This window comes from Excalfactoria chinensis, chromosome 1, assembly GCF_039878825.1.
Source record: "Excalfactoria chinensis isolate bCotChi1 chromosome 1, bCotChi1.hap2, whole genome shotgun sequence".
In the NCBI taxonomy this organism is placed as follows: domain Eukaryota; kingdom Metazoa; phylum Chordata; class Aves; order Galliformes; family Phasianidae; genus Excalfactoria; species Excalfactoria chinensis.
The window spans coordinates 52733918-52760218 of record NC_092825.1 but is presented as its reverse complement, the minus strand read 5'-3'; the positions used below and the strand labels follow the sequence as shown (position 1 = coordinate 52760218).

Genomic DNA, 26301 nt, shown 5'->3' with positions numbered 1-26301 from the left:
TTTAGTTAGATGTGAACTCCTCTTTGAAGGCAAAACAGAATGTACAAAAAGAAGCAAAAAAAAAGAAGTGTGTACAAACGTGACAAAGCAGCCACAAGTTCCTCAATAACTGTGTTGTTTTTTCTCTTTTTTCAAGGTGGGAATATTACATTTATAGCCAAAGTAGAAGCCAAAGATCTTCTCCGAAAGCCAAATGTTAAGTGGTTTAAAGGAAAATGGATGGACCTGGCCAGCAAAGCAGGGAAGCACCTGCAGCTAAAGGAGTCATTTGAGCGACACACAAAGGTTTGTCTTTGGTTTTCCTTCATACAGGAGCAAAGCTTCTAAGCGAACTTAAAGATCAGTTTTGGACAATAGGCAGAATTTTAAGTGAAGCAGATTCTAAACCTGGCTTCACCGTAGTTTTCTGTCATGATCTCCAGTTCCAAGCAGAAAATGACTTTTCTGCTCTCCCAGAACAGGACATGTGGTGGTGTGAAAATTCATGTTTTCAGTTGTTTTTTTGAGTTTCTTTGCATGACCCTTTATTCAAGTTATACCTTACTCTTTTAGGTCTGGTCTGGAAGACAAAACTTTCTATTTGTTTCATGCAAATGTATTACATTTGATTTTTAGATTCACACATTTGAGATGCACATCATTCAAGCTAAGGAGAATTATGCAGGGAACTATCGCTGTGAGGTTTCTTATAAGGACAAGTTTGACAGTTGCTCTTTTGACCTTGAAGTCACTGGTAAGATTCCAATTGTATTTGTAAAGCTTTATAAATATGTAGTTTTTTTCTTTCTTTCTTTTATTATTTTTTTTTTTTTACTTGAAATTCAACATAATTTTGTTTAGAATCTTTAAATGAAGCAATGTTTAATCATAGCAAGGAAGAAATCTTTAACATAGACTGCAGAGAACTAAGCATCTCTATCTTCTTGTTTAAATAGACACTGGGATAGCAAGTATGTGAAACATTTAGGTTAGATCCAAGCTGGCAGATAAGTCTACTGAATTCAAATCAGGCTCTGGCACACAAGAGGGAGGAGCAGGCCTTGGGCAATTCAGAGAGGGAGAATTCATCTGGCAGGATCTGAAGGGAGAGTGAGTTGGTTCAGGCATGGATCTCCAGGATTTGTACCCTGCTCATGCATGGTGCAGTAATACTTTAGAAAGTCACAGTTCTTCCACAATGCTCCAAAATAAAGAATAGTCTAATATGAAGCGTGCTGCACTGTAATAGGTCTGACTCTGGCAAATATTAACCTGCAGTCTTACCTTTTTCCTCAAGAGCACAAGAGAGCACACATACCTACATGACCAGCCCAAGAAAGACGAATGTCTTCCAAAATTCCATGGCCATCACCTAATGGACAAGATAGTTGTGCACTTGAGTACAACACACCTAGCATATAGCCCAGGTCAGGTTGGAAGCAGGTCTACATTAGGGGACACAGTAGGCATGCATGCTCAGAGACCTGCTAGGCCAGCGTGACTCTGTCCATGCACTCCCTGTGAATCAGAACCTCTTAATCTGATTAAGATTGGCACAAATGAATAATTTACACAAAGTGGATTCATCCTTAAATGAAGAGTCAGTGCCTTTTTCCTCTGATGCTCTGCACATAGAGAAAGTGAGATGCAAGTGAAGGAGAAAGCATCGGCAATAAGAAAAATCCAGAGCAGTGTACAGGCAGGAGAGGGGTTGTGAGAAAAACACTGTTAGGACAGATATCCTATGCAGAACTGCAGGATCTAGGCTAGAGAAATGCACTGAGTAAACCTGGCTTAGTGTCAAGCAGCTTTGCATTTACCAGAACATAATGCCTAAGGAACACTCTGTGATCACTTAGCAAGTTTCTTGAACAAATTTCTCATGCCAAATTACATTACTTATGTCAACTGCATCAATTTCAAATTATGTCAGGTTATGTTTTTAAACTCTGTCCTACTGCTGCTTCACAGAATCCTCTCAAGCTGCTCCATCCATTGACATCAGATCTGCTTTCAAAAGAAGGTAACTTCAAACAGTGATCCTGCGAAACCCCTCAGTAATGGATGTGGTAGCGTATGAAACTCCTCTCTATTCTGGCAGGCAATTGTATCGGGTACCTTCAGATTGGTTTTTAAAATAAAGATTAAAGAACTGGGGCTTAAGGTAGTGGGTAGAATTAAATAGTTACAATTCACTGATAGAATCCCCTGAAACTATGGTGTCACTGCTTTAAGTGAAGGTTCAATATTCAAAGTTATTAACTATCTGTTGCTTTGGAGGTTTAAAAAATTATGTTTTCATTCTCTATGATATTCTACCATGTTTCCTGAAAATTGTGAGCTATGATATGAATGATTCTGATCCAAGTCCCGCACTGATAAAAAGCAGAGACAAAATTCACACTGATTTCAGCAAGACAGGAGCTGGACTTGTTTTACTCTACAGTAAAGAAGCATCATATGGCCATCTCTGTAGAAAAACTTCAAAATGATATACAAAATGATATGTAAAAATATAAAATATACATTAATATATATGAAATATACATAAAATATACTGAAATATTGCGAGGGCAGTAATGTAAAGTATTGTGTCTGAAGTCTGTCATAGTTATTTACCTTTGTTATAAAACAGTAATTAATACCAGTATAAAGATGTCACCTTTACATTTTGTAGAAAAAAACTGTCCTACAAGGGTAGAAGTATTCAGACCGAAAATGTTTTATAAACATAAAATGAATGCAGCTGATTAATTCACACATAGAGGCAAAGTTGTGACTCAAAATTGACTACTTTTGTTCAGAAATATTTGATTTAAAGAGTAAAGAGAAAAAAATATTATATTAAAGGTGCACACTTTTTACTTCTGTACATCTTTTAAAAAATGCAATAATAGGGGCAATTCTGCCCCATAGGATATCTCAGAATATTCTCTGTTTTTGTAAGGGATACTTTGTATACAAAATACAGGATAACCTGGATACTGATACCATCTGATTTAACATTTGCGGGATTTTGACCATAGTGTTTACAAACATTAAGGGAATTATCTTGTTTACATGCATTTTAATGATACAATTTTACTGCTTAAAGTCACATCATAGAAATATATGCACCTTCATAACCCAATGATTTCATCTGTAAAAAATGTAAAATGTGCTGTTTTTAACTGATTTTTCCCTTCATTTAGAGAGAAACATTAAGTCTTAATTATATGCTTCACAGTCTGGTGTTTGACATACGCTGTTAACAGCACCAAACAGCAACGCAAATCTTTGTTTTACATTCACAGCATAAGATCAGCACAAGCCCTTTGTTTTTATACGCATATGATATGGAAATGAAAAACAAAGCTCATTGTGTTGACTAGCTCACATTTATTTGTGTTACTGAAATCTAACACAAATCCTGGCAAATTTATGTATGCAGTTACAAAAATTTGCCATCAAAGTATAATGCAATACAAGCAATGCAAACCTTTGTGTTACTTTTCACAAGTGCCTAAGGTAAGATAACTTGTGTGAAAAAGAATACAAGTTTGTGTTGATTTTACACCATTAGTTGTGTGTCTGGACAGTGTTGAGTATGAGAGACATGAAGAGAGTTTGCAATGTGTGTCATTTATGTCTTTCTGTATTAAACAAAGATTTGATCTTTTTCTATTAATAACAGCGGTGATGGACAAGACGATGCAGGAGAACTTGACTTTAGTGGTCTCCTGAAACGTAGGTGAGAACCAAGTGATGCAGTGAGCAGGTGTGGATTGCAAACCATTAGGTTCGCACACAGAAAGAGTCAGGTGTAGCATTAATAACTTCTTAAGACTTTTCTGATGTTTCTTTTTTTTTTATGTTTCTTTTTTTTATGTTTCTAACTGTCATTCTCATGCTATAATATGCAAATGTTTACTTAATTCTACCTTTAAGTGTGTTGAAAAGAAAATTCAGACTTGAGTCTACCAGGTGAAAAGTGAGCCACAACATAAAGAGACCGATAACATTTAATCTACTTGCTATTTCTTTTGTGTTTGCATGGAGTCTCAAGGGGGAGAATTTCCTACACAGGGATGAGCAGTTCAGAAAATTGGTTTGGGTGCAAGAGCGAATAGGTGCAATGGTTAGATTAACCTATTTGCATACATCTTAATTCAGTGCTAGCACTTTGGTATGAAAATACATATATAGTTTTCAAACAGTAGAGTCCTCTATTAATTCATTTTTACCTACTATTTCAATATATGCACACAAATATTCAGTGATGGTTCATTCAGCTACTAATTTTTAAATGGGAAAACATGGACGTGTGTTTCTCTTATTCACCTTGAGAATCTGATGGTACAATAGCTATGCTGTTAGCTATTTCAAACTGTAAACCCGGTTTAGTTTCTTATTAGATTAAGACAATTCCTGGAAATGAAGATATGGCATTACACAACCTTCATCTACATTAATTAATTAAATTCTTGTATATATATATATATATGTATGTATATATATATCATTAAAAATATCTGCCATAAAAACCAATGACTCTGAAAGAGAAAGCCCAAGTATACAACAGCAGTTACATTTTAAAATTCATAGCAGGCTTGAGGGCTATAATGGGAAGAAGAGTACTTAGTCAACTGAAGGAAGAGTGAAGTGAAAGCAGGGAGGTTGAAGGAAAAGACAACATTACCTGAACCAATTCAAAACCACCAGACCTTTGTTTTCTAAACCTTTTCATCCCTAACTAGGATCTTCAGATTGATTTTTTATCCTGCTAATACAACTTACCATAACAGACCTCACAACTGCCTGTGGTGTGTTTTATTAGCAACATGAGTTGCATGTGAGAGGTCTTGGGGTTTTTGTGGAAAGAGAAGTGTGAAAAAGAATCACTATAACTTCATTAACAACTAACATATTTTATAAGATAAATACTATATAGCCATACAAGCGTGGCATAAGAATTTTGTGGTTAATGGGCAAAGCAAGCTTCAAATTCATAAACATCACTGCTTAATAGTGATGAAAGTGGTACATCTCCTTCTTGCTCCAAGCACTCAAAAGCAGCCTCTTAGTTACGAGCTCAATTAAACGGTAAGACTGCTACTTAGATCTTAGTGTGGACATTAGTATCCATTTCAATTGTAAAAATATTTGTCTGCATTTCAGTTTTCAAAAAGGAATTGTTGCAGGTGCACTTCCTCTCTTTTGTGTGGTCATGCTACCAGGAAGAGATCTAATTTTTCACTCGTGGTGCATAAAACTTAAAAAATGCCTGTTTTTATTAAACACACACACACACACACACACAAAGACTAACTGCACAGAATCTACACAGTACCATTGTGCTTGTCTTGAAGAAAGACAAATCCATTTTCATACCAGTAAGCTACTCTGCAACGGGTTGTGCTTCAATTCAGTAAGAGCCTGGAATTTCACAAGGCACAAGATCTCAAGAAGCACACATTTAGGTATTATTTTTTAAAAGTACATCTTTCTGAAACATGCATATTTTCATGGGTAAGGTCTGCAAGCACTTTTGCGGAGAGATCAATACACTGAGAAAATGTGCAGCACAGTTTGCCTGCTACCCACAGCAGAAACTATCTTGATCTCAGAACAAGGTTGGTTTGCCTTGTTTCAAAATCTGTTCTCCAGTTATGCAAGAGGGAAAAAAAAAAAAAGAAAAGAAAAAAGAAAAAAAAATTGGAATAAATTATTTCAAACTGCTTGAAAATCAAGATGCTCTCATGGATCCTCATTCTCAACTACTGCTTGATTTAAAGGGGCTCATTATCTGAAACCCCATGGAACTCAGCTCCGCTTAGAACAGACAGGAGTTGCATGGCAACTGGCCAGTCCCTGGAGAGGAGAATGACACTCCAGCAGGTGTGTCAACTTTCACATAGGTTTGAAAGCTGATCTCATCTTACTGTCATGCAGAACGAATCTCACCAAAGCTCCGGCACTCATGGTACATAGTCAGACTCCAGTAATTGTGAGCACAGAAAAACAAACAAATAAAAAAAATAAAAAAATAAAAAACATGAAATTACATATCATAGATATTTTAAGAATTATTCAGAGCTATTGACGTCAGTATTTCAAACATGATCCAAACAGATTTTTTTTGCCTTTAGAAAATATATTTGGCTTATTAGGAAAATTAGTAAGTCTCACATATTAAACAGCAAAGTGTTTTTCCATAATTACCCATAGAACCTCACAGGGATCCCCAGTGTTGTTTCTGTATTACTGTTAAACAAAATTCTGTGACTTGTTAGTACTCAGCTCTAACAGAGTACCATGGCAAATCTCAGTCTCTTTTTCGTTTGTTTGTTTCTTAACTCTTTATTTTCATATTCTATTATGAAAACAATCAAAAAAATGATTTCACTAGACTGATACAATCAAGTCAGGCTTGTCCTGGCCTGAGCTTAATGATCCTGCAGAAAAAAAAAAAAGTCTATATTTCAGCTCAATTTCCTAGATTGTTTCAGCAGTTCAATTTGAGCTAAGCTGTCATTCTCAAAAACTGCCATTTTGTTTAGGGCACTTTCATTTTTTCCCTCATCTAATGGTTGGCTGTCTTAGCCTAGAGCTGGAGATATTAATAGGATATCATAAGATAACTGTGATGATATTCACACAGGCCTCTAAAACATTTCCCATTCTTAAGACAGAGATAAACATGGAAGCCATCAGACCCATCTTGCAAGCCCAAGCTGGTTGAGAATCTCCAGTTCCTATCCATAATCCAGATTTAAGGGACTCTTAGAAGAGCTGGTGACATAGATCCCCTTGGATTACATTATGTCCTCTCACTGGTCACCACTTGCAACAGTTACAGGGTCTCCAAGTTGAAAACCATTTTTGCATAACTGAAATGTATGGATTAGACTCATATCTTAGTAGTACTGTCCTAAATCTTCCATGATTCTAGTGTAGTTACAACAAGCAAAACCAAGTTAAGCAGGTATGCAACTGTAGTACTACATTTTCAAGCCAGTTCTATACTATGATGAAGAAACACAACATTTCTCATTGCTGATTACATCAGAAAATGCCGAACAAAAACTTATATCTAAACTCTGCCCTGGAGCAGTGTAAAGTAAGGCGTGAATGTCATTCTCAGCTATACCACTTGTACTGAGTGGAACTGGGGCTTGAATTCACTTATTTACAGATGTTTGGAAAGCTTGATGTCAAAATGAAATAAAAAATATGGTGGTAGCCTTCAAATTTTGAGCAAAACATTTCTAATATCACCATGGATTCAATTCCACCCTTTTTTCTGGTATGAAAAGGCCTCACTAACTCTTCTCCCACAATTTTATTTTGCCACTGTTAGGGAGGTTAAACAGCAAGAAGAAGAACCTGAGGTAGATGTGTGGGAGCTCTTGAAGAACGCCAACCCCAGTGAATATGAGAAGATTGCTTTTCAGTATGGTATCACTGACCTGAGAGGCATGTTGAAGCGTCTGAAGCGCATGCGCAGGGAGGTGAAGAAGAGTGCAGGTATGGATAAGGCAAAGTATTATTACGTTCAGTAGCCAAACATAACTATGCATCTGATAAACCCAAACTTACTGTATTACCCTTACCCCTACCTCTACCCCTACATGTCCGGTGTGAGAAAAGGGCTGGAAGCTGATGTACAAATTGTTCAGCTTGAAGAAAGAGCTGTTTTCTACCCAAGTTCATCACAGGGAGGTGCTGGAAAGTTGTAATGGAAAAAGAGCACCCATCAGCACCTGGGACCAGTTTTTCTGGTCCCTCTCAGACGTTCCAAGATGATTAGAATGTGGATACCAGTCATATCAGGATTTTTCAGTAGACATGGTTTTACCTACAAAAAGGTCCTCACATGGTGTGGAAACTGTCTCTATAATGACATGCTGACAATAGGATGTTATTCACCCCATGCCACCTTTACTATGAATCGAAATTTCTTAACCTGTGAGAAGTTACATTAAATAAAATATCCTGTTTAAGTTTTGTAGTTCTACTACTGCTGTGTCAACACATTCAGTCTTCTGCAATTAGACATACGCATGATATAAACTTTACCAGAAGCTAATTTAGCTATTGGCAGTATTTTTGAGGCACCATTTATTTTTGAGCCACAGATTATCTGCTCCCCTGGGTTTAACATTTGTAGCTGTCAGTAGCTAAATGTTGATGCTAAAGTGTTTTGAAATGTTTGAGTTCTGACCTTACCTTTCCCAGAACAACTTGGTCTATATTTGCCCATCTAAGATAATCATTTTGAAAAGCTCCACTAGGATTCACAGAGTGACATTTTTTGTCTGGTTTCATGTATTTTCACAAACGTTTTGCAGCCAGAATATCTGTCACAGTTGGAGCTGCAATCTACGCTTTGCAGACTACAGAAAACAAGTTTGGCTTGTAGACAAACCATTCATTTTTATTCTGGACAAAATTTTTAGATTGAAATTCCTTTGTAACTCCAGTGGCATGGCTCGTAAAGAGGTTCTTTCTATTAGATTCATTCTAGATACTTGCACTGCACTGGTTGTATACAATTATACTCTGAACTAAAGATTCTCAGCAAGCTGTCAAAGTTACATCTATCCAGTCCTAATCAGTACCATATCATACTGCATAGTCATGAGGAGATATTAACTAGATCAGGATAAACTTAACTGCATTACTCTGCTGTTTTACTGGCACTATTTCTAGGCAAAAACAAAAAACAAAAAACACCTGACTTGTCTGAACCAGCCCAAAAATGTAGAGTGATGCATAACATGGAGTGTATATATTCTGATAACTTTCATGAGATATATGTAATGTCATTTCAGCATTCTTATCATTTATTTTCTAATCTTCATGTACAGTAACATCTCTCTTCCACAACAGCATTTGCCAAAGGACTTGACCCTGCATATCAGGTGGATAAAGGAGGCAAAGTTAGATTCATGGTGGAACTAGCAGATCCAACAGTGGAACTCAAATGGTATAAAAATGGCCAAGAAATACGACCAAGTGCAAAGTAAGTGATTTTATTGTATGTAGGCAATGAAACATGTACATATTTATTTCCTTGACAAGTGTCTCACATAGATCTATACCTTTGATCAGGCTTGCACTGATTTTATTTCTGGCATTCCATTACAGTGAAAAAGCAGGCAAAATATGCTATATTGCTCATGACACAAAAATGTTCTTAACATAGATTGTGTGTTTTATCTCGAGAGAAGAGAGTTAAAGATCCTTAACAGAACATACAGACATTTCCTCCTTGGTAGTTTGAAACAAAAACAAAACCAGGAAGCTTTTTGAAAAAATAAGTCTCTTGTTCTCAGTTCTATGTTAGAATAAAGTCAAAATCTTTCTGTAGTAATTGGTTACTAAAAGGAGAGACCTTTAACATAATGCCTACCTGGATCATAAGCTACCTATAAAATTGTCTCTAATCAACACTGTTAATTAGGTAATCAACTGCAGCAGGGAGTGAGCTTTTTTTTCTCTCTCCACTATCTGGTTAACACAATGAAGCCAGTAACCTGAGTTAGTTCCTAGCAATTTTAGTCACTATCTACTGTGCCCAAGCTTCTCCATTATCTATGTCACTTATGTATTGGTTTACACTGTGGATTTACCTATAATAAGCAAGAGGCTTCTTGGATGCAAGTAGAGCAATGGCTGGAACTTGAGCCCAATCCCTAATGTTCTCATATCTTTCAAAACCCAGAGTACAAAATCCCATTCCACAATCAAACAGCTAAGAATGGTAATGCATAAAAATGTAATGTTCCTCAAATATTGTTTGAAAGCACAAGAACCTTTCAATTTTCTCTTTCTGGCCTAGTGAAAAACTGCAATTAGCAAAAATCCTATTACAAGGAATGACAGATCTCTTTTTATTCTATCACTGCTTCAGTCAATGAAGAATTTTGATTGATATATGTTACTAATAAAAAAAAGGGGGAAAAATAGAAAAAAAAAACAAACAAAAAAACAAAAAACAAGGTAATAAAAGTGGTATATTTTCTTTAACTTCCATGAGAAGTTCAGAACTGCCTTGCAGACGTGCATTCTTCTGCAGTAGAAGGACCTGGACTGAATGCTCCAGTGCATTTCTTCCAGACTGCTGAAGCAGCTGTCAGATGCTAATGAGCTTTGGTCACTGCAGACCTGGAGTAGAACTAAACTGGTGACATAAAGGTGAAAGGCTGCATATCCCATTACCAAAACCCCATATCCCATTACTGATCTCTTGTGCCATCTGGCCTACCAATAATATTAACTTCTTAACCTTGGCTATTATTATACTTCACAAAAATGTTAAGAGTGTTGGAGTGAAGATGGTCTCCTGTTACTGGTTATTTTCATCTTTACTCATCTAGAGTTTCAGTCTCCATTTTATTCTGCCTGTTTTTTTTATTATAATATTTTTGTATCATGTAAGCCTGGAATGTTGGAACAAGCCAGAAACTGTTCATTATCACTCTAACCACAGCTCTTTTTGCAACAAATTCTATGATTGTTCTTACATTTTCTATTGAAACATGGAAATTGCATACTGGGACTTCTTTCCCAGGTCTGTGTAAAAAACAGGGTTTTCCCTCTAATGATCTCTAAAAGATTTTCTATATATATACCAAAAAAGGAGAGCTCCAGCAGTTTTGCTAAGGCATCTTTTCTGTATTCTATTCAAACAGATACATTTTTGAGCACAAAGGTAACCAGCGAATTTTATTCATCAATAACTGTACAATGACAGATGATGCTCGCTATTATGTGACAGCTGGTGATGAGAAATGCTCCACAGAACTGTTTGTGAGAGGTAACTACACCAGTCTGTTCCCATTTCAACTGTTGTAAATGGATGTGGTTTATTCAACTGCAGAAAAAATTAACAGGAAGGATATGGGTCAGTGTATGTTTGTATTTGCATTAGCAGGGTTACTCTGTATTTTTATTATTCCTGATCATTTTTCTTCATCCTGTACTTAGTAATTTAGTGAAAACTCAGAAACGGAGATACTGTTGATTTCATGTTTCTTACTGTCCACTGGGATCTAGCGGGACTGTGGTCCTCCTTAGCTTCAAAGACATTTTGGAGACACATTTGTCTCTGTATTGGCTTTTCCTTACACACTTAGGTACCTGGCAACCCTAATAATGGTCCAACTGACCTGTTCCAGATAACTATCAAGTCAGGCATTTGAAGTACTGATTTTAGTTTCATCTGCCAACACTTAAAGGAAGACTGTACCAAAACCTACAAATGAGTGGCCATTCCCTTAACATTTTTGATGCCATAGTGTTGATAGCCTTATCTCCTATAGCATGATTTTTAAAACCTCCTTCACCTCTCTCTCAGATTGTAAATCTCTAATTTTATCTTGTCAAAGATCCTCCAATTTTGGTGACCAAAGGCCTGGAGGATACCAGTACCTATGTTGGTGAACGTGTAGAACTGAGCTGTGAAGTGTCTGAGGATGATGCAAATGTTAAATGGTAAATCATTCTTTCAATAGACTTTGTTTACCTTGAGACAGAGATGGGGCTGGGGAGGGGGGAACAGAGCAAAGAAAGATGATTTTATTTGTAGGCATAAATGAAGAGAGCATTTTCAGTGCCAGTTAAAAAATCCTCAGGTGAACATTATTCAGTGAAGTAGTAACGGCAAAAACAGTCTTACACATTCATGGGCAAGTTTGTTTAACACTTTTTTGTGTCTTAAGTCTTGCAAAGTCTTCTCCAGAAGTTTTCGTTTATGAAAGTCTTATTCACACTGGACTTCTATTGGGAAAATAATCACTCTTTCTTTTCTGTTAGGTTTAAGAATGGTGTAGAGCTTACCAATGACCCTAAATCTCGATATCGAATCAAAGTTGAGGGAAAAAAACACACTTTGATTATAGAGGAGGCTGCAAAAAATGACAACGCAACTTACTCCGTAATGACAACAGGGGGCCAGTCAGAAGCCAAGCTTTCTGTTGATTGTAAGTATAATATATCTTGCTCTTGATATTGATGGTCATAGTTTGCTAAATAACAGAAATAATTTGCTTGCCTTTTTTCTGAGGGTTTAAAGATAGCTTTACCTTCCATGGCAATGCCTTAGCTGCAGATCTCCAGTTTGCAGTGACAGACAATGAACAAACTGAAATATGCAGGGGAAGTACTTACTTTTCTTGAATCCTTTCAGGCTTTCACAGAAAAAGCAAAACCAAGACTTTTTAGATAAAAAGGGGGGGGAAAATTGTTGGAAAAAAAATAAAATAAAATAAAATCTACTGCTAGGTGTACTTTTAACTGGCATCAGGAGCATTTGAACTAAACTAAAGGCACTAAAATGAGGCTATGTATCTCAGTATCAAACAGTATCAGTAGTGCTTGAAATGTCTTTAAAATATGTCTTTAAAACACTTGTGGTTTCCAGCAAAATCTATGCATCTTTATAATCTGCCACTTTGGTTTTAGGCAAATGGCCATTTTGCAAGTAGGTGTAGATTTGGTCTTACTGGCATAGCTGAGCAAGATAGATTCTGAGTACCTGTTTGTGGTAAATTTGTTACACTCTGTGAACTTACATATATCATATATACATGCATTCTGCTTTCAACTATTTTATACAAAATGACATCCTAAGCACAAACAATTCACAGTTCTCTTACCAAGCTGAAAATGATACACTGTAGCCATTGGACTCCATTATCTTACCTGCCACACTGATAACGTCATGCTTCTTCTGTTGAGAATGTTCCAGCTATCTTTCTGTAAAATGCAGGTTTTTTCCATCTTTCCATGTCATATTATAGGCAGGCATATTTAGTGCACATTCACAGAGCTGTGTGTTCAGCCTAGACTCTGGTCTCCAGCATCTGATCTTCCAGAAAGTGCAAGTTCTCAGGCTCAAGTTTCACAAAAGCTAGTAATATCCTTGTGTTTTCACAGGGGCAGTTAAGGCAACTTAGTAAACAAGGAGAAGTCATGTATGAAATAACTGTACACCATCCTCCATGTCCTTTGATAAAAGCCTGACACAAGAGGCTCATAACTACAGTTAAAAGTTGTAATTAACTACTTTGTTAAGTCTCCAAATTATCTTGTTTCATGTGGGAGACCTCTGTAAGTGGTTAGATTGCAGAAAAGGGTAGGTAGACCTGTGCACTCTAAGAGTAGACCTAGGGACACAAGTCTTCCACATTTTGGAAGTTTCTTACTGGATTCTAGGGGATATAAGAAGCCTCATCTTGCACTGGAACACCAGTGACACCAAGACAGAGTTCAAATACACTCAAAGTGAATACAGATCAGGTTTTCCTGCTCAGGGCATGGATATTTTGGATCAATTTGGATTTTTCTTATAAGCTGTTACTTGATATTAACATTAATATATCTACTTCTCTTTTCCCAAGTGAGACCATTGAAGATATCACTTGCACTAGAAGACCAGACAGTGAGGCTTGGACAGGAAATCCACCTGAAATGTGAGATATCTGAGAATGTGGAAGGGAAATGGTACAAAAACGGACAATTGATTGAAGCTAGTGACCGTGTAAAGCTTTATCACAAAGGAAGGTAAGCATGTCAAGTACTGATTTGATTTTTGATGAAGTGACATTGTAAAGATGTACCAATACGAGGGTTATTTCTCTGGAAACTATGTATTAAACAATGTGTTAATCCTAAACTTTGTCCTTTAAACACAGTTAGTTTTAAGACAATAAAACCTTTGTCTCCTTTTCCTTTTTTATACGGTGTCTTCTGGCTGCGAAAGGCAATAATACTAAAATCCTTGAAACATCTAATTTTAAGAGATTCTTTTTTCTGGACATTGATGTTGCTGTTAGTATGGGATATTAGGTAGTAAGGTCAAAACAATTTGGGGGCATTATTAAGAATATTTAGATTTAAAAACGATACTATTTCCTGATAGTTTTTGTTGTCGTTGTTTTTGCACATTTTACACACTTGCACAGATCTCCTAAACTTTTTTCTTCAGTTTTTTCCTCATAGCCTCAACTAGTCTTCAAAAATAATTTACATGGCTTTCTTTTTCATTTTTTTTACAGAATCCATAGATTTATCATAGCAAGTGCTGCTGTTGATGATGAGGCTGAATACATGTTTGTACCAGATGCTTATAATATTAATATTCCATGCAAAGTACATGTTGTGGGTAAGTACTTGGCACAACAAGTTACAAATTGCATTTCCTTCTCTTTTACCCTTGGAAAGTGAAAACTGTGTGATATATCCTTGAATACAATCAGTTTGTTTCTTCTTAGCAGGTGCTTACTTCAAAACACAGAGCTGCTACTTTGGCAAAGTGACACTGAGCTAGCATGAGAGTACTTTGCCTCAGGACCTGGTCATAGTTTGCAAGTTTGGGGTGGCTGAATTCCTAAACAAACTACTGTTAATAGTTCATGTAAAGTAGTTCTTGGTATAATTTTTCAGACCTGCAGGATTGTATTCTTTGAAGAATGGAATTTTTTTATATTTCAAGAGATCTTTTAGCTTAGTAAAATAGTACAGTAGGTAAATATTGGCCTATGTGATACCTACGTTTAATGATACCCAGAGAGTTAAATTTTTCTGGCCAGCATTTATTCAGTAATCTCATTAGAAGGTTTGTTAATGAGTCCAGTCTTTCAAAAAAAAATAAAAATAAAAATTAGAAAAAGAAATACAATAAGTGTTCCACAATAGTATCCCACTGACTTTTAACTTCAGGCACTGAATGTGAAGTCTAAATGACAACAATATCAATGATCAAAGTTTTAGAAAATATGGCTTGTAAATGATATGTGGGATACTTATGATAGAAATGAGATTGTCAAGAATTAGGGAGAATGACAAGAGGGTGGGTACTTTCACAGATAAAATATGTTAAAGTAAGAGCGCGTTCATCAGTTCTCAATATCCATGGATTACAGCGGAAGTAACTATTCCATTTTCAGAAAAGTATTTAGATTAAGAAAAAGTTTAAAATATCAGAGCAATGATAGAATAATGATGCCTGGAGTATGACAGTTCCAAATGTAGAATGTCTACAATTGAAAGTTTCAGGAGCCACTTAGAGGAAGTCTCTCTCGTTATCTAAATTTAAACAATACTGCCTCAGGAAGATGGATTGTTTTTCTTTTATGGACCTACTATTCCCAAATCTCTATGATTCTATGACTCATTCTTCATTGATTATTTTCTTCCTTTTTTTTTTTTTTTTCTCTGTATTTCTTCCAAACAGATATTAATTGAGTAAAAATACCAGGAAAATACGATCAGCAGAGCGTGTTTCTCTGTATCTCACACTTGTTCCCAGGTTCCTCAATTTTCAAAGTGGAAGACCTATGAAAATTTGGGCAATTTTTCTTTTTCAGATCCTCCTAAACTTCACCTTGATGGTCTTGGGGAAAATAACACAGTGACAGTAGTGGCAGGAACTAAATTACGCCTTGAGATCCCGATCACTGGCGAGCCAACACCAAAAGTCATGTGGAGTAAAGGGGATAAGGTACAGTAACATCATATGTGTTTTTAAAGATCAACAAGGAGATTTTTTTCCCTTGAAAAACAATCTTTAGTCTGGTGAAGATATGGAAGGAAATTAAAATGGGATACATTATCCTGTTGCACTTAAAAACTCTTCTCCCTCAAGTGTGAAGGGTAAAATTGATAAATAGTGTTTACTATCTTAAGGATCTTTTTGAGGAAACACTTGACACTGTTAAGACAAAAAAATATGCTTTTTCTACAAATAAATTTTAAAGTAGGTAGATATATATTTGATGCAGAAGAAATCTAATGAAAATCTACCAAGCAGATAATTATTGTGTTTGTAATATCCAGAATAGCAGTTTTGACAGGGAGCCATAGTAAGGTCTGGTTATAAGATACATAAATTATGATGAAGATTCAGGAGTAGAATGAAATATTAGCCTGGGCAGTTGCTGTTTTGCATATGGTGTTTTCTGTGCTAAACTTTGCACTCCTGAGTATATTATACCAAAAAGCCAGACTTTCCACATTTAAATTTTCATTCTGGTATGTGCAACATGTTATTTCTGCTGGGTTTGTCAGGCCTATCTCATCAAGTCTTACTAGTGTTTTCCAAATATTAGTGGTATTATTAACACCACAGACTCGTTCAAACGAGAAGTTCCTCTAGGAGATCTTATTGAAAAATGTGTAAGCACATGTACTGACCCTTATTATCCATCTCATCATTCAACTCAATTAATTATATTACAGTGTTTTTTTTAAAGATTCTTTCTTTAAGAATCTTTTAAAAATCTTTTACATTTAACCTTTTTTAAGATTCCACTACTCTCTTTCCATCAAGTAGCACTGATTAAAGCATGTTCTTGCTCATGGGGTAATTGAGCCTACTGAACCCTCCTTTGAGATGTATTGGCTGACCTGAGTACTAAAGTTACAGTATTTTAAAGCCATTTATTTATTTATCACTTGCTTAGTTTGTCTTTTTATTTATTTATTTATTTTTAATGACAATCAGATGACTGAAATACTGAGCTTTAATGTGAATTTCTCTTCAGAAAATTTTTGTTGACGTGTTCTGTAGTGCACCTGAATTTGGATTTTTGAACATTTTGATTCTTAAAGCAGAAAACCTGACTTTTCCCTCTGCTTACTTTGTCTTGCTTTTGTCGTACTTTGATTCCTAGTGGATCACAGACAGTGGAAGAATACGCGCAGAAACATACTCAGACAGCAGCTGCCTGGTCATTGACACAGCTGAGAGAGAAGATTCAGGTCCTTTCAGAATAGCATTAAAGAATGAAGCTGGGGAGGACTCAGCCCTTATCAACATTAAAGTGGTCGGTAAGTCATGTGGAAAAATGCACATGAGCGATACCATTTACCATGTATTTTTTCAATAAATGATCCCTGAGAACACTGCTTTCCTGCATTCTGACAACAGCTGAATTCTTCTTCTGTATCTCTCCTCTAAATGCTGCTATCCCTGTTTTTCCTCATTTCCAGGTGTGAAATTGACATGCAAGGATACTGAGGCACAAAGTTAATGAAGGTTATGGTAACTTAGTATGGGATTTAAGTAGGAGTTAATTATCACCCCTGCTGCTGCCTCACCTTGCTGCACCTAAGCTTCTGAAGTTGCCTCTGGTTGCTTCAAGCATTCTATATTTTTCTGGTGGTTGTGGCCCTTTCTTGGCACATTCCCTCAAGTGCCCCTCAAGCAATTTGACAGTGTTGAAGAACTTGGCATTTCTGATCCCACCTGTCAGGATGCACAAAAACATCCTTTCTCTCTGCAAAGAAGAGCTTGAGATGCTCTGATCTAAATGTGCAAGGCCATGGAAGCATCTATGGTCAAAGTTCTCTCCCCAAAGAGAGTTAGGTACAAATGAGGGCTGCAAATATATTTTAGGTACATGGAGGACTTCCCTGCATTATTACAGTATTTATTCCAGAAAACAATGGTTTGGAACTTTAAAGGTGAGTTTATGACTTCTTCCCATGTCATTTTTTTACTGGCAACCTCATGTAGCTCCCTTTTCAGCCTTTCTGTAGCCCTCTGTAACAATTGTAATTTCCCTCACGCGTTACCCCCAACTACCTCAAAGTCATAGATTTAATCAAGTATTTCACTAACAGGTTGTAACATCAATATGTGTTCTCCCTACTTATGCAAGCTACCAACTTTCAGTGTTCTCTCAGTTGAAATGAAGCAGCTTGTGCTATCTGAAATAAATAATTCTGAGTATATCAGAGGGACAAAAAGTATATTTGTAAAGGACAGGTTTTTAACATTCCTTGTAAACATATTTGAAAAATGACAGAGAAATAGTCATTTTTGTGGCTGACTCTACATTTTCTATTCTAAGTTACCCATTGGACTTCATATTTATTTCTTGTTTATTTTATTATAGACTAGGCATAAAGAGGAAAGATTTTTTTTTTCTTTTTATTATATTCACTTTTGTTTGTTTGTTTGTTTTACAACAGATGTTCCTGATCCTCCTCAGGCACCAAACGTGACTGAGGTGGGTGAAGATTGGTGTGTTATGACATGGGAACCTCCAGCAAATGATGGTGGATCACCCATCTTAGGTAAATAATTTTCCTTTCATTTGGTGATGATCTAATATAGGCAAAAGAAACTCCCTCTAAGTGACGGGCATCACAGTATCAGAGTTCAGCTCTGGCACTGGTGAATGGCACTTTGAGAAGACTATTGAAAGAATATTGCTTCCATTCTTGGATGTTATCAAGAATTTTATCTGTTATCATTCTCCCTACTTAAAAACAACTTTTTATAAAGGCAAAACTTGAAAAGTTTGAATGTTAGCAGCAATTTCAGAAGCAAATATAATATAGAAGAAGGTCATAGGTGAAACAGTAACTCCCAAAGAACTCTGAAGCTAGAAAGGGATATTGAGCCATATTGAAAACTATTGGTCAGTCAAAGCATGGACACCTCATTATTGAACATTATGCTATTACTATAATACCATCTTGTTTGGTCTATAGGATACTTCATTGAAAGGAAAAAGAAACAAAGCTCACGGTGGATGAGACTGAATTTTGAACTGTGTAAAGAAACAACCTTTGAGCCAAAGAAGATGATTGAAGGTGTTGCTTATGAGGTCCGTGTATTTGCTGTTAATGCAATAGGCACTTCCAAACCAAGCATGCCTTCAAAGTCTTTTGTTCCTTTAGGTAAGTTTTGTTCCTTCAGGTAAGACATTAGACAATTATTCTTGATAGGTTATTGCAGTCATTTAATTATATATATATAGTTCTTTCCACATTTCTGTTGCTAACAATCTGTCTATACTAGGTGCTGTGTAAATTATATATCCATGCATCTAAATCTATATCTTTCATAAACAAGAAACAAAATAGGTATAGACAGAAAAATGTTGCACTGCAATAAAATAGTAACGTACTAGAGGTGAGCCCAATATATTACGGTCAATACATTTCAAGGACCATAATTAACAGTTTAGTTTCTCTGTGTACTGAGTCAATCATATCAAACTACTGGCAATGCAGATGATTGATAATGATGAAATATTGTCTTGACTGTTCTGTTGTTCAGTCAGACGAGGACCTTTGGTCAAAAGTAGCCAGAAAAAGGTATGGTGGTGGGTGTTTTGTTTTTTGATTTGGGGAATATTTTTTTTTCAGAACAATTATGTATTATCGATGCCTTTTTCCAACTACAAACCAAATTAGGCTAGATCATTTTTCACATCATTTTTTATTTTCTCTTATTATTTATACTTTATATTAATGTAACAGCTAAAGAGCTTTGTCAGCCACCTTACAACTAATTTGGTAGCCTTTAAATGTAAAGAAAGATTTTTTCAAACTATAGGTATAGACAGAAATCCTTGTAAAATAAATGTCATGTTCTGCAAATTAGCAAAGGTTTCCACCGTCCTCGGCAGAGGAGGAAGGAGGTGGCAGCTGTTATTGCTGCTGCATGTTCCCTTCTTTTGTGAAAACACACACTGCCATGGAACACGCTACCCACAACTTCTCTACCACACCCCTCACCTCCCTTCATCCTTCTCATTCCTCAGAGGGAGGAATCTGGCTCTTTGGATCAGGCTGTGAGCAGGTAGAGGATGAGGTATCTGTTCCGGTTTGCTCCTAAATGGGAAAGAAGTTCCAGGATGACTGGAAATGCCTGGATTTAGCCTTTTGCCTGAGAGCTTGCTTGTGCTAGATTAGAGGAAAACACCAAAAATGTAAACTTTTATGATGACAGAGTTTCAGCCTTCTCCCTGCTGCCTTCTTGTTTCAGCTGTTACCAGTCCACCAACCCTCCTGGCAGTGGATTCAGTAACTGATACCTCAGTTACAATGAAATGGAGGCCACCAGACCACATCGGAGCAGCAGGTTTAGATGGCTATGTTGTAGAGTACTGCTTTGAAGGAAGTAAGTGACAACGGCTGTGGTATGTTACTCAAAGTGAAAATACGTGAGACCTCCATTTTTTCTCTGGGGTGTCAGCCGCGCTCACTTTATGGTGATTAATCAGTTAGAAACACCCCACAGCAGGATTGCGTTCAATCTCCTATTTAGTTTGTATTTCAGATCCCACTCATTTTTGTAGTTTAACCTACCTTACTTGTGATGTGAATACCAAATCAAAAACTATATAATCTGTTGCAGTTCAGGAAAAGACATATTAATGCCTTTCCTCTTCTTTGCGCTATATGAAAAGTGGAAGCAACAAAGAGAGTGTGAATGGATTGATGGACGGATGGATGGATGGATGGATGGATGGATGGATGGATGGATAGATGGATGGATGAATAAGAAATAATATATTGATAAGTGTGATCCAGATTGTATGTAGGTTGGCTGGGTTTTAGGGACAAGAGGTCCTCAAAGTAATCTCTATCTTGACATACTACTAATTGGCTACTTCAAGTACCAGTTCCCAATACATGTGGACAGCCTTCCCAGCAACCTGCTACAGAAATTATCTAGGCATATAAACTTCATGTCTAAATATTGAATTTCCCCAACCTTTCAAGCTAGTTAGATAAAGGATCTTTAACTATGCCTATGTGTCATAAAACTATACGGAACTGAAGGAGAATAATGAAGTTGTAAGAGACAGAATAAAGTCATGAAAGTAAAATAGAATGGGGAAACAACCTATATTTTACAACCAAGGGCTTTGGCAATTAGGCAGAGTCATTTAGTATTTTTCAACAGATTTTATTCTGAGCTGACATCAAATTAAATCTGTTTTCAAAAGTAACACTGAACTGCAAAAAAGTGACCAAAAAGTGTAAAAAAAAAAGTGACTGCTAACTCCTGGGTGAGCACCAAAGGATCAAGACTGGTGTGTGCAATATCCAGCCTCTGTGGGCAAACATCAAACAGTGGACCTCCAGCAATGTTGAGTGTTTGGATGAATGAGACTTTTTAATGTTAATTTCTGTTAGTTGCTGCTCTTTGCTGTGTTGTAAAACAGGTGATGAGTTCAAGGCTTTATTATTTTTTTTTCATAAATGCATCTATTTCAATAGAAGAGTTTCATGAGTACAATCCACAGCCTGGATACAAGAGGTAGAGGAGAGAACTTGTCATTCACAATGTCACATATTTCAGATTCAGTAAATCCAGGAAAACAGTAGTTCACAAGATTGGTCAGCTACCACAGGAACAGAGTATCCTCAGCTCCCATTTGAGTGAGAGAGAAAAGGAATGAAGAACACTGGCTTTTCTCAGGAGTATTCCACATGTGAGAGTATTGAGAAGAATATCTGTAAGGAACAGGAAAAGCTTCTGGCAAGAAGCTCAGAGATCTGGAGATTACCTTAAAGCAGACACAGCAGAAATGACAGGAAGGGTCTTCCCTGTATACTGTGAGGGAGCTGTGGAAACAGCTCAGGAAGAGTAAGCATACAGTGTCAGATCAAGGTGCAGCATTACTATAATCATAGAATCACAGAATTACCAATGCTAAAAAAGACCTCCAAGATCATTTAGTCTGACCACCCACCAACAACTGTATGTTTCATTTGCACAGTCAAGAGATAAAAAGGGAACTGAAAATGTGTATGTTGTATAACATGCTCTGTTTAGCATTTGTAGGATGATGGGGAAAAATTAAAAGTGTTTGTAATGTGTCACAGTCATAAGATCCCTGACATTACGGTATGTGATTGATAGGTTAAGCAAAATGAGAGGGTGAGAAATGTATATATACAATAATCCAAACTAAAGTGTTTAAAGGAATCTTCAAAATTTGCCTTTCAAGGGCTGTTAGACAGAAGATCACCGTATACTTGTTCAATGGAACAATTTTTTTCCCAGATGTGTTTACAGCATTAAACATATGTTTGTCATATGTTTAAAGTGTCAGCAAGAGTCATTTTAATGTTCTTTAACTAAGTTAAAATACAGTGGGTACCACATATTTTGTATAAGTTTCTGAGTGTTGAAGTAAATCTATACATGCCTTCTGTATATGTATATACATCTCTACATGCGAAATTGACATTATTTGTGTTTACATGTTATGAAAATGGCTAGGAAGAAGCAAGCTTAGTAGAAAATGGTAAGAACAGTTGTGTTACTGAAATATACATTATTTTCTCTACATGTAAACCTTCTTTTCTTTCTTGAAATATCTCAGTGCCTCCCTTTCTCAGTCCTTTCAGTGCCTTTTCTGTCTTGGACTAATTTATTCTATACTGTTTCTTACCTCTTTAACTTCAAAATACTTCTTATGACTGTCTATATTCTTTCTGCTGTACCTATCTTTTAGTTCCTTGTAAACTCATCTGTCTTCATTCCTTCACTGTCATCACTGACATAGCTTTAAAGAGGGTTTTTTGGAACTTCCTTATCTCAGCATTCATTAGGAGAAATAGCAAGCTGAAAATAGGAAGTCAGAATATATGTGTGTCATCTATATGTGCAATTATAATTCAGAAGAATCATGTACGATGGACATCAGTTTGTCTTTGTGAAAAATGGTATTTCTCTATAGCCTGATTCTCAGAAGCTGATCAACATGGTGGACTTTTGGACTTCATTAACTATGACAGCATATTTGACAGATCTGTATATAACTGGAGTTTCATCATACATATATCATGCATTGCACAGGAATGAATAACACATTATGTGTGGATAAAAACTCCCTTCCCCAGGGCTAGCTTACAGCATTCAACTTGAACCTCTTTTTCTGGTGTGATAGAATAGACCAAGTATTGTTGACACTGGATAAACCAGTTCTTAGCAATGTACTCTGCTGGCTGGTTCTTCTGTGGTATTTCAAGACTATCTTAATATTCCCTTGGAGGTTATGTTTATTTGCCTTTAAAGGGCCATTGTACCTGCAAATAATCTATTTTCTTAGCTAGTGAATAGGCATTTCAGAGAGTCTCTTTTGGCTGAGATCCTTGTGAGTGTTCCTATCCAGGAACACAGAGATAGTAAAGTAGTATTTTTTTTATCCTGAAAATAGCCAGTTCAGGCTTCCAGGAAATCCAGAGCAGTGATAGCTTTGATCAGGGAATAAAGCCTTAGTGATTATATTATATCTGTCATCATCTGTGATTTTCTTTCTGTGTTGCCTTTGGTTAAATGTGTTCTTCTCTGTCTCCCTAAGTTTACTTTTCAAGACTTCTTTTTTTCTGTCTCTCTTGCTCAAAATTCTTCCCCAAGTTCCTTTTATCTTCTATGATGTTATTGTTTTTTTCTCCCATCATCATTTTGATTCATTTCTCTCATTTCCAAGTATTCTTTCACCTCTTTCTTTTCATCTTTCCAGGGCTGTGAACAGCCCAAAGAAAGAACAACCAACTTCATCTCCTCCTCTTTCATTACCCTTTATCTTTCCTGTGAGAATAACTGTTCTTGACCTAGATGCCTCCTTCCCACCTCTTTCCACCTCTTTTCTACCTGCAGACTCCCTAAGTATAGGCCTTCTAATTCTTTAAAGTCTAGCATCTATCTTTGCATACTTACTAACAGGAATTTGTAACCACTGACAAAATGCTCCATCTGTGTGAAAGTGAGTGTCTCTGATTAATTTTAAAGCTGGATTCTCACAAGGTATGTCGACAGATCAGTCTGAGGAATTGATGGAGCCACCTTTCAACCTGGAAGGTATAGTATACAACAAAGGATTTAAAGCTTCTTTAGTGAAAGAAAACTCTCTTTATAAAAGTAAAGAGATTTCTGAGGGGACGTGCACTCTCAGAATTTGCAGCAGTGCATTTGTAAGGGAGGGGGAGGTGTTCAGGAAACACTCACTGATTACGATCCTCTTCTACTAGAACCTGAAGGAAGCAGCTTGAAGGAGAACTTAATTCCTAAAAGTAAGACACACACTTATGCAAATGTATTGCAGTGTTGTGGCTAAGTCTGCAGGGCACTTGGACTTATAGTAGTTCTCTTGTCTTTTATGCCAGCACTATAATGCTATCCTTACATGATGTGGAAAGTATTGGCAATGGCTTGCTACTGCAAAAATCTGACTCAAAAGGTCAAGGCGCCAGCAGCGTTAAAGTGATCTGTTTTCAGGATAGGGTGAAAAGAAAGTACTGTTTGTGTCAAAACTTATCTGAAAGATCGTACTGTTATGACCACTCCATGGATTACATGCGACCACTTAGGAGGAGGATACAAATCTAAGAATGCCATCATTAAGTGAAAGACTTGGATACAGACTTCATTTCCTAAAGGCACCAGCAGAGATGGCATTTCATTGCAATGTGTAAATAGTCGGTACTTTTCTCATCCCCACACTCTCAGTGGTATTATCTAGGATAATAAGTACTTGTTTTAAACATGAAATGATTTCAATAAATTCTCAAGCTCTTTTCTCTCCAAAAAAGTTGTTATAGCACTGACGAGTGTTTCTGGAGATATACTCTACGCCCATCTTGTTTTCTATAAGCTGAATTAAAATGCTGATCTCTCTGGTACAATTAAATGATAGACAAATTATTAAAACATTTACTTATATGTATATATATAATTGACAGAAATCCATTAAGAGTTGAAGCTTTTTTATCTGTTATAATTAAAGTAAATCCATATCACAGTATTGAAGAAGATGGATAAAAAACAAGATGGATGCATCAGTATATAATGAATAAGTTGCCATTATGTAATTTTCCTCTTTTGTGTAGTGGACGTATTCATAATTCTCTGTTCTTTTGATTCGTCCTCCTCTTTCCCTAAACCAGCTGATGAGTGGATCGTCGCTAACCCAGAACTGACAGACAAAACAAAGTTTACAATCAATGGTCTGCCGACTGGTTCAAAAATCCTTGTGAGAGTAAAAGCGGTGAATGCTGCAGGTGAAAGTGAACCTAGGTATCACCCACAACCTATCTTAGTCAAGGAAGTGATAGGTAAGATCCTCCTGCTTATGTTCTCCCAGAAAAGCACTCTGCTTCCATATTAAGTTCTGTGGGTTTTTTGTTTATATTAATGGCTAATACTTTTATTTAGAAGCTGATGATATGGCCTTACAAAGCCATTTTGTAGTAACTACAAGTCACGTAGACATCTTTGAAAAAAATCTGTAATTTTTAGAATTTCATTTCTGAGCCTTTATTGTACAGGCTTTCAAGTCTTTTCCTACAGATCTTGGTGTTCTTTTTTTAAATAGCATTATGTACCCACCTATTCTTACCACCACAGAATGTGGTGTTACAGACCCCAAAGGTGAACTGAGTATGGGACCAAGAAATTTAAGATAGCACTCACTGTCCACTTCTGGGAATTGCAGACCATACAGACTCATATTCAAATTGATGCCCACTAGAACTGCCTCAGTTAGAAAAGAAGATACATTTCAAACACAAGCTTTTGGCTTTTTTCAGAACCTCCAAAGATTCGCCTACCAAGACACTTAAAACAAACCTATACTAGAAGAGTCGGAGAAACCGTAAATCTTGTTATTCCTTTCCAGGTAAGAACAAAAAACACTGGCAAGAAAATATTCAATACTCATTTTTCTTTCATTACTTCTTCTTATCTTCTTTCTTTTCTATGTAAGTTTGGGAGTCAAGTGAGTTCATTCGAATATAAGCGAGAGCAGACAGAAGTACACAGGTGCTTGAGAGCTTTTGTCTTGATGTTTCAAAGAAATGACAAGCCAAATACTGAACTGCATAACTAGCTTAGACAGACTGATTAGTCATCTGTCATCCACAGAACACTTATGAAGTCTACTACAGGACATTATGGGTATACCAGCATAATGCAAAACAATTACACTGGCAGTAGTTAGATATGGTAATATTTGATCATTGTGTTGTCTTGAGAGGGAGGTGAAGAGGGAACAGAATTTCATTATCTATCTCCTATAGGAAATGCAACTTCAAAATCCTTGAGATCACAGCTACAGTACCAAAGTTATAGCACCCCTCACAATAATCACTGCCTCTCTGCCTATAGGGCCCTTATTCTTCTGAATTGAAGAACTGTAACTCTTCACACATAAAGATGCTTGCTTCTACAAGGCTACTAGGCTTTTAATAAAGTTTGATCACCATTACACTACAAGACACATTGTTTCAGAGAAACTAAAGAAATGTTCTCTAAAATAAGACACTGCAAAAGAGGTGAGAGTATTGTAAATGTTTTGCCTCCAGAAGGCAAATCTCATAGTAAAGCACATGGAATTCACTCCAATTTAGGTACCAAATCTGGGCACTACCATGCCACAATTGTATGCACTTCTTCTCAAATGTTGTCAAGCCAGTCTAACAACTGTTCCAACTGCTTTTGCAATGAAAGAAGAGAATTCAGAATCCCTGGAGCTTTAATCCTCTACTTAGCTGCCCAGTAGTGTAGGAAATGCAGGCAATTCC

The 26301-nt window shown here is 36.5% G+C and overlaps 1 protein-coding gene across 1 annotated transcript in view; it reads left to right on the top strand.

Annotated features, from left to right (window-relative positions):
• The window catches only part of MYBPC1 (myosin binding protein C1), a 55962-nt gene that overhangs the window by 16395 nt on the left and 13266 nt on the right, over nucleotides 1–26301 (top strand). The window contains exons 7-26 of the mRNA XM_072331741.1: nucleotides 137–285; nucleotides 616–733; nucleotides 1951–2002; nucleotides 3653–3709; nucleotides 7319–7485; nucleotides 8851–8983; nucleotides 10656–10780; nucleotides 11352–11457; nucleotides 11779–11945; nucleotides 13365–13527; nucleotides 14022–14128; nucleotides 15333–15466; nucleotides 16638–16794; nucleotides 17941–18045; nucleotides 18466–18654; nucleotides 19748–19882; nucleotides 23513–23581; nucleotides 23752–23793; nucleotides 24667–24834; nucleotides 25309–25397. Coding sequence (XP_072187842.1) covers nucleotides 137–285; nucleotides 616–733; nucleotides 1951–2002; nucleotides 3653–3709; nucleotides 7319–7485; nucleotides 8851–8983; nucleotides 10656–10780; nucleotides 11352–11457; nucleotides 11779–11945; nucleotides 13365–13527; nucleotides 14022–14128; nucleotides 15333–15466; nucleotides 16638–16794; nucleotides 17941–18045; nucleotides 18466–18654; nucleotides 19748–19882; nucleotides 23513–23581; nucleotides 23752–23793; nucleotides 24667–24834; nucleotides 25309–25397 — 2432 coding nt within the window. The remainder of the gene's footprint in view (nucleotides 1–136; nucleotides 286–615; nucleotides 734–1950; nucleotides 2003–3652; nucleotides 3710–7318; nucleotides 7486–8850; nucleotides 8984–10655; nucleotides 10781–11351; nucleotides 11458–11778; nucleotides 11946–13364; nucleotides 13528–14021; nucleotides 14129–15332; nucleotides 15467–16637; nucleotides 16795–17940; nucleotides 18046–18465; nucleotides 18655–19747; nucleotides 19883–23512; nucleotides 23582–23751; nucleotides 23794–24666; nucleotides 24835–25308; nucleotides 25398–26301) is intronic.